Source organism: Euleptes europaea, chromosome 1, assembly GCF_029931775.1.
Source record: "Euleptes europaea isolate rEulEur1 chromosome 1, rEulEur1.hap1, whole genome shotgun sequence".
In the NCBI taxonomy this organism is placed as follows: Eukaryota; Metazoa; Chordata; class Lepidosauria; order Squamata; family Sphaerodactylidae; genus Euleptes; species Euleptes europaea.
Genome location: NC_079312.1, coordinates 114,669,880 through 114,678,701, shown reverse-complemented (window position 1 = coordinate 114,678,701; position 8,822 = coordinate 114,669,880). Strand labels below are relative to the sequence as shown.

At 46.6% G+C, this 8,822-nt stretch overlaps 1 protein-coding gene across 1 annotated transcript; it reads left to right on the top strand.

The window, feature by feature from the left end:
- The first annotated feature begins 348 nt into the window (after positions 1–348).
- LOC130490996 (volume-regulated anion channel subunit LRRC8E-like) lies at positions 349–5,893 on the top strand. Its single transcript, XM_056864824.1, has 2 exons — positions 349–486; positions 3,638–5,893. The coding sequence occupies exons 1-2, from the start codon at positions 349–351 to the stop codon at positions 5,891–5,893; spliced, it is 2,394 nt and encodes a 797-aa protein (XP_056720802.1).
- Positions 5,894–8,822: the final 2,929 nt, after the last annotated feature.

The window sequence follows — 8,822 nt, the reverse complement described above, 5'->3', positions numbered from 1 at the left end:
ATCCACAGGTTTTCCACCATCTCATCTACTTTGACTCAGTGAGTGGTGGCAATCTAGGGGGTTCCTGTGTCTCGTGGCTGTTGGCCAGACAGAGCGTGCCACTCTACCTTAGAAGCAGTTGCACTTCAGTGCTGAGTGAGGGAACCCACCCAGCTCTCGACTGTCATTTTTCTATAGTAGAATTGTTTCAAGGAAGGGGGCCTGGAATGTACAAGACAAAGCACACATCACAGGCCACGAAGCCTATTCTGAGCCAAACAGATCAAAACAGGCATTGTTAATGGGGGGGGGGGACTGGACAGAGAGAGCCATACTATTCTAAACCCTCACCGTTTTTTGGCAGGCAGCATGATCCCGGTAGCTGAATTCAAGCAATTCACAGACCAGCAGCCTGCTTTCAAGGTTCTCAAGCCCTGGTGGGATGTCTTGGCTGAGTACATCACGGTTGCCATGCTGATGATTGGTGTTTTTGGCTGTACTCTGCAAGTGAGTATGGGAGAGCACCACACGAGACCTCAACAGGACTGCACTGTCGTTGACATTCTGGAGTTATATTGCACTAGCTTTTGTTGGTGGCCATGGGAGCTCAGGACATTGCGGACACGCTGGGCAAGTGCAGGGAGAACCATGCCCATAACTTTTACTCCTCCACCTCCACCACCCTCAGCCATCCAAAGGTCACCTGCTCCCTGAAATGATGCTGCCCTTTCTCCCTGGCTGTTCCTTTTGCCTGGAAGTGTATTCTAGAATACCTGCATGATGCCACCCTTCAAATCCCTCCTCAAAATCCACCTCTTCCACAAAGCTTTACTGAAACTAAGCCCATGTAAGTGTAAGTGAAATGAATGCATATTCTTCCAACGGGAGGAACCACTACCCCCTTCACTTCCTTTGTTGTTCCCTTATGTCAAATTTTGGACTGTAAGATCCTGGGGGCAGGGACTTGTCTTTTTGTACTCTGAAAAGCACCATGTATTTTGATGGAGCTATTTAATAACATATATAACTGATGACCCTCTGCAGGAATGACCAGCTGGGTGGGATTCTTCTCAGATGTGGGGTAGAGGGAATCCCTTATAACAACATAACTGCTGAGTCTCATCAGTTTTTCTGGAGAGAGTTTAGTCTCACACACAGAAGAACCTGGCAGGGCACTTGACTTTTAGCAAATAGACCTCCCTCCCATCTGGAAATGAGTGACAGGAAATAGGTTAAAACAACACCGCAGAACATGGGAGCCAGAACTCCATTCCCTGGGCTGCCTACATTAAGGGAAGTCTCCTTTCATAGGCTTCCTACTCAGTTATCTACTAAAAGCTGAAACAAATAGTACAAACAGTTAATTATCACTACAAACAGTTCGTTACAGCTCTTAGTGTAATTGGGGATAATATTAATCCAACCAGTGCTGGCACATTGAACAAATCTCCGATATACAGAATAACTGAAATGTACTAACAACTAAAATTAATCTTTATGTTTAGAGGGAATTCTATATCTGTATTTCTAATTCTCAACGTGACCCGATCTGTGGATACTTAAAATTGGAGTTTAGAGCCATGAACAGAAAAGATAGATATTTCTAAAAACCTGAAAAAAGCCCCAAGTTTGCCAAAAAAAATCTGAACTCTAATAAAAGAAAAGAAAAAGAATTAGGGGGTTAATCATCTCCCAAACAATAGAAGCAGCACCTGTAGTTTTAGGAAAGGAATGTCCTCAGTGGTTGTTGCTAGGTAACCACACAATATTGCCAGCCTTCAAGCCCTGGTTTCAGTCAGTAAAAGAAGGGGGGATGAGGCAGGGGCCTTTCCAGGGCTGTTGTGCCCTTTCCATTGAAAACTCATTGGGGCCAGGCCTGGCAGCAACCACTGGGCAACTTGATACTACAAAACTAGCATGACTCACCCAGGCCCCTGCTACTTGCTACTGTTCAACAGTAGCCACCCCACAAAAGCCAATGTAGTGTAGAGTTTGAGACTAGGAACAGAAAAACTCAGGTTGTGGAAGTTCACACATTCCCAGCCAAACCTACTTCACAGGATTGTTGTGAGGATAAAATCGAGGAACTAATGATATAAGATGCTTTGAGTCCCCATTGTGGAGGAAGGTGGGGTATGAATGAAGTAATAATATAGTTGAAGATGGGAAGCAGATAAAAGGTAGGATGGTTGGTGGGTAGGATGGTGAGAAGGAAGCAGGGAATGGTGAGGGTATGGTGGTTGCCAGGTGGAAGGAAATAGTGTCAGGAGGGGGATACAGGGGAAAGTGAGGTTCCCCCAGCAAGTCCTTGCAGGTTCCCCACTGTGTAACTGGGCCCTGCATGGTGGCTGCCACCACACAACTGAACTACAGTTTTCCTGGGTACAGGCTGCTGACAAAGGGAGGAGGGAATGCTGAAGACAGAGGGCACATAAAAATAGGTTGGCTGGTGGGTGGGAAGGAGAGAAGAAAGCAGGAAAAATGGAGAGGCTATGGAGGCTTTCAGGGAAGGAAAATATGAAAAATTGGTGGAGGGGAAAATGAGTTCCCCCCACAAGTCCTTGCAGGTCTACTGCTTGTCTGCATTTATATCTGTATCTGGCATGAATTAGTACAGATTAATAGATGCTAGGGTGCAAATCTGTTTACTTATATCAGGGGTGGGGAATGTCAGGCCTGGGGGCTATTTAAGGACCGCGAAATCATTTGGTCTGGCCCTTCATGGGTCCTGGCAGATCTCTAGCTGAGAAGGATCTAAGACTGGCGATCCGCCCCCTCCCGTGGACAGGAATACCCTCTATTCAAGGCAGATGTGAGTTTGTTTTGCTGAGAAAAGGAACCTTTTCCCCCCTTGTAGAAGAGTCGTTAGCTATGGTGCTGCTAGGACCGCCCAAGAAACTGTGTTAACCCTTTCCCACCTGGACCGTGGAGAAACGTATTCCCTCTGTACTACAAGAGGGCGGGGACGGAAGTGGCGACAATGGAGGGGTTAAAAGGGGCAGGGCCAGAATGCGTGGGGGGCGAGTTCTTAGCCAGTGTGTCCTCATTTCACCCCTGCAGGTGGAGGTAGCAGGAGCCGGCTGTAGAATCCGGCCCCGACCATGCAGAGCAGGAGCAACTCCGGCGTGTGGCTGAATGGCTATGCCCGGCTGGTGCATCAGACCATCCTGTGCCACCAGGTGGGCGAGTACAGCACCGGTTGGATGCCTGCCTGCTTGCCTACGCGAGGGGGGTCATCTGGGGCAGCTACCTGCTTGGGGCTTGGTCAGCTAATTTTTAAGTTGGTAATTTTGTATGGCACGAGAATTATGTTATAAATATCCAAATGGCCCTTGGCGGAAAAAAAGTTCCCCACCCCTGACTTATATGGTAGGGAACAATCATGAACACAAATTGTACATCAAAGTCACAAAGTGGGCTTCTAATGCAATAAAAACAAGGTATTTAGAATCTGAACAAAATGAAGGGGGACTGAAAGACATTCCTTGCCAGAGGCACCACTTGGTCTAGGGCCAGCCTGGCTTCTGCTTCATTCCCACCACATTCTGCTCACACGTTAGTTTAAAGTGAGCCAGAGCCCAAGCTTACGCAAATCACTTTGCCCTCCCGTATTCTGTGATGTATCATGTTCTCTCTCTTCTGTTCTCCGACATGACAGGTGACACAAGATAAGATTATTTGCCTTCCCAACCACGTCCCCAGCGGTACATCCTTTGGTGATGCAACTTGTGAAGACTTCACCAAGAAGATAATAAATGCCTCTGAGATCATTGAGTCCCCCACCTACCAGGAAATGAGTGGATTACAGAACAACCTGGACCTCCAGCAATATAACTACATCAATCAGATGTGCTATGAGACGGCCCTCCATTGGTATGCCAAGTACTTCCCCTATCTCGTCGTCATCCACACCCTCATCTTCATGGTGTGCGCTTCTTTTTGGTTCAAATTTCCCGGTACCAGTTCCAAGATTGAACATTTCATCTCCATCCTGAGCAAGTGCTTTGACTCGCCTTGGACTACTAGGGCCATCTCAGAAGTCTCCGTGGAAAACCAGGACAACGCAAGCCCAGCAAAGAGGGATCGGAGAAGGAAAAGTAGTGCTCCCAGCGAGTCTGTTGAGCTTAACCCCACAGGGGGATCCATTGCAGACAAGAAGGTTGCAGAGTCCTCCACCCCCATTAGTCTCCTGGACAAAAAGGAAGGGGAACAGGCCAAGGCTCTCTTTGAGAAAGTGAAGAAGTTCCGGCTCCATGTGGAGAAGGGAGACATCCTTTACACCATGTACATTCGCCAGACCATCCTCAAGGTGTGCAAGTTCTTAATCATCACTGCCTACAATGCTGCCCTAGTTCACCACATTAGCTTCATAGTGCCCTGCAGTATCAAGATGGAAGAAATGACAGGCTACGACCATTTCTGCTGCAATCACACCAAAGCACATCTGTTCTCTAAGCTAGCCATCTGCTACATCTGCTTTCTTGGGATATACGGCATGACCTGCCTCTACACTCTTTACTGGCTGTTCCACCGCCCGCTTAAAGAGTACTCCTTCAAGTACGCACGTGAGGAGACGGGCATCAGTGACATTCCTGATGTCAAGAACGACTTTGCTTTCATGCTCCATCTCATAGACCAGTATGATTCCCTTTACTCCAAGCGGTTTGCTGTTTTCCTCTCAGAAGTCAGCGAGTGCAAGCTCACGCAGCTCAACCTCAATCATGAGTGGACAGGGGAGAAGCTGCGGCAGAAGTTGCAGAAGAACCCTCATGGCCGGTTAGAACTCCACCTCTTCATGCTACCTGGATTGCCTGACACCGTCTTTGAACTGACAGAGGTGGAATCTCTGAAACTAGAGCTCCTCAAAGATGTCACAATCCCAACTTCAGTGACACAACTGGTCAATCTTCAGGAGCTTTCACTGATCAACTGCCCTGTTAAACTGCCTTTTACTGGTCTTATATTCCTCCGTGAACAGCTGAAGGTTATGAATGTAAAGTTTGATGAGATAAAGGATATACCACTGTGGACCTACAACTTGAGAAGTCTGGAAGAGTTGCACATCTCAGGGCTTTTCAGCCAGGAGATAGGCCGGACAGGAACTTTGGAAAACCTGCGTGAGCTAAAGAACCTGAAGACCCTGCTGCTGCATAGCAATATCTCAAAACTGCCCCCCAGTGTGACTGACGTTGCCAGTCATCTGCAGAAGCTAATAATCCGCAATGATGGGACTAAGCTAGTGACCATCAATAATCTCAAGAAGCTCTTCTCTGTGCAAGAAGTACAGCTCATAAACTGCAATCTGGAACGCATCCCCCATGCTGTCTTCAGCCTGGTGAACCTGCAGGAGTTGGATCTTAAAGACAACCATCTACATTCCATCGAGGAGATCATCAGTTTCCAGCACTGCCGCAAGCTAATGTGTCTCAAACTTTGGTGCAACCACATCACCACCATCCCTGATCATATTCGCAAGCTCAAGACTTTAGAGCGCCTCGACCTCAGCCATAACCGCATCGAGACCCTCCCGCACCAACTATTCCAGTGCAGCAAGCTGCGTTATCTGGATCTTTCCAATAATAACATCCAGGTCATCCCTGCTGGGATGGCAGCCCTCTACAACCTTCAGCACTTTGCCATTTCTCACAATTCCTTGGAGGCACTGCCTGATGAACTCTTCTTCTGCAAGAAACTCAAGACTCTCAGAGCAGGATACAACAAACTGCATCGCCTCTCTCAACGTGTGGGCAGCCTGACTTTGCTCACCACTCTAGAGCTGAAAGGGAACCAACTGGAATTCCTGCCCCAGGAAATTGGCATGTGCCGTGCCCTCAAGCGTGCTGGTCTGGAGGTGGAAAGCACAATCTATGATTCACTGCCTTTAGAAGTTAGGGAGAAGCTGGAGGAGGAATGAGGGGAAGAATGATAGGAAGGGTGGGATTCTCTCTCAAGGTTTCACCCCACACTCTTTCTCTCCTCCCCTATGTTATCTGTGGGGCAGATCTGGAAAAGCAAGGCAAGCAGACATCAATGTTAGGCTGGCAAGAGGGAAGGAACTGAACACTTCCACCTTTGTAAGGAAAGATCAACATTCAGTGCAGCAGAGACATAACAAAAGACAAATGGATTCTTTTGAAAAATAATTGTTCAGAATGGCAAAGTAGAAGGAATTACTCATGAGAAAGAAATGGCTGTGTCAGACCAAATCTTCATTAGATTTTTTTTAAACTATAAATGTGTGAGTGTATTTGTAAAATAGTCTGAGACTTTGTGAAATGCTTCTCTCTTCTGTCCAACCACTGATGCTGTGGCTTCCATGTGATTATTTTTTGAGGGGTACGCTTATTACCTATATACAGAGGGGTTAGTCCGGTAAGCCTTGCTGGTTTTTGTTTCTAAAAGAACAGTTGGGTTCTTCTTCAGTGCTGGAGAACTAAGGCACAAAATCTTCCTATGCTGGTGGCCTAGAAGCACTGCTGGCATGGTGTCCCTGAATCATTCCCAATTTCTGTTTGTGGCGCATTATAATCAGGGTGCCATGGGCAGACCTGCTTCATTGTAGTACCCTAGCACCTAGAATCCAGTCTCTCTTGCCATGTGCCCCCTCAACATTTACTTCCTCAATTCTTTCCTTTCCATATAATCTCATTATGCTCCATATTTGGAGAAGAGTGTTAGACTGTTGACCCCATCTTCACCCCTTAGCCATGAAATTTCTACCTCCATTTGTAGCACAGGCTGATGGAAAACAACCCTAGGTGTTGTTTCTCCCACACACACACACACACACACTGTCTCACAATCCTGTTACCACAGACATTAATTGTATGTATTTTGTGTAACTGCCATAAATAAAGTTTTTTAAAAAAAAAATTGTAAGAGGTGCCTGGTACATGATAGGTTTGCACATAAACAGATTGTAAACATGTTTCTTGGGCACTCCTGGTCTGCTAAGCTGATTTCCCCAATCAGCACAGACAAGCTTCTATTCTGCTATCCAAGAATCATAGAATTGGAAGGGGCCATATAGGCCATCTAGTCCAACCCCCTACTTAATGCAGGATCAGCCTAGAGCATCCCTGACAAGTGTTTGTCCAGCCTCTGCTTAAAGACTGCCAGTGAGGGGGGAGCTCACCACCTCCCGAGCTAGCAGATTCCACTGTCGAACAACCCTTACTGTAAAAAACTTTTCCCTAATATCCAGCTGGTACCTTTCCGCCTGCAATTTAAGCCCATTATTGCGAGTCCTATCCTCTGCTGACAACAGGAACAGCTCCCTGTCCTCTAAGTGATAGCCCTTCAAATACTTAGAGAGCAATCATGTCCCCCCTCAACCTCTTTTCCAGACTAAACATTCTGAACCCCCTCAGCCTTTCCTCATAGGGCTTGGTCTCCAGGCCCCATCCCTCTCCTCTGCACCCGCTTGATTCTGTCCACATCCTTTTTGAAGCAAGGCCTCCAGAACTGCACACAATACTCCAGGTGTGGCTTGACCAATGCAGTGTACAGCGGAACTATGACATCCTGCGATTTGGATGTTATGCCTCTGTTGATGCACCCCAAGATCGTATTAGCTTTTTTTGTCGCATCACACTGGCTGCTCATATTTAATGGTCCACCGGTACCCCAAGTACAAGCACTGCAACTACAATCTCTCTTTGTGCAAGTGAGTTCCTCTCAGGCCTACACTAATCTGACTTTCTCTAACTAGAGAACCCCAGCAGTGCACTCCCTGACCCCAGTGGACTTTGGGGAGTGTCAGCCCAAAGAAAAGAGGGTTATTGCTTCCTCAGAAACAGAGTACCCCAAAGCTAGTTCTTGGTATCCCACCTATTGGCCATGCCATTTCAAACCCAACTATAGAAAGTTTTTAAAAGGTTTATTGGAGATAGAAGAGATGGAAAGGAGAGGAAAAAATAAACATTTGCACAGCAAAATGAAATGGCGTCCCACCACCATAACGCAAACTTTTGGCCCACACTTGGTTCCTAGACTACAGATTCAGACATTATCTTCTGGTACACCAGCCTGTGGAGAAACTGGAACATCTCGTGATCATGCATCCATTCCCCTATCCAAAATCAAAGATCCTAAACTAATCCAAAATATCTAGTATCGCCCTGCAGCGTTTATTGATTTGGTCTCTTTCCCTGTCCCTAGAAATTCCTCTATCAAGCCCTCAACCAACCAGTTGAGTTCAGCTCGTCTACTGCCCGGTCAAATACAAAGGGATGGTTAAACAACAGTTTCACCATCTCTTTGTTAGTCTAGAAGAGACCAATAGGAGAGTGAGGGGGATAGAGCTGGGTTTAAGGTAGCAATTATCGTCTCAACCCACAGTGCAATTAAGGCTGCAATCCTGTGCATACTTATTCCCAATTAATTTAGTAGGATTTACTTTTGAGTAAACACGCGAGGGATTAAATTGGATTGTGGCAAGGGAACCATTACCTGAAGAGCTGTCCTACAGCATCCACTCTCATTTTGCCAGCGTTATCCTGAACTTTACAACTACGCTTTAAGTCTAAAAGAAGCAAGATGAGTCCCACATTAACACAGGCAGCCAACAAATGCTTCATTACCGCTCAGTATGCCTTACTCTCCCTCAGGCCCTGGTGTTTGGAGCAGCCTGTCGGGAACAAGAAGATGTGGTCAGGAAAGAGAGCTTGCCAGATGAGTCACAAGGGAAAACAAACCGAAACAGCAACTTTTGGGACTGTTTCCAAATGCCAAAAGATTAGAGAGCCTTCTCTGTGATGAGATGGAGTAATATAGGCCTATATATATGTGAATGTGAGCCTTTTTGAAAGCATGTCACCAGTTATATTAATATCTGAGGCAGG

Coding starts and splice junctions, on each gene's coding strand:
- LOC130490996 (XM_056864824.1), top strand. CDS start 349: ATGATCCCGGTAGCTGAATTCAAGCAATTCACAGACCAGCAGCCTGCT. Junction 487..3,637: donor TTTTTGGCTGTACTCTGCAA/GTGAGTATGGGA, acceptor CCGACATGACAG/GTGACACAAGATAAGATTAT.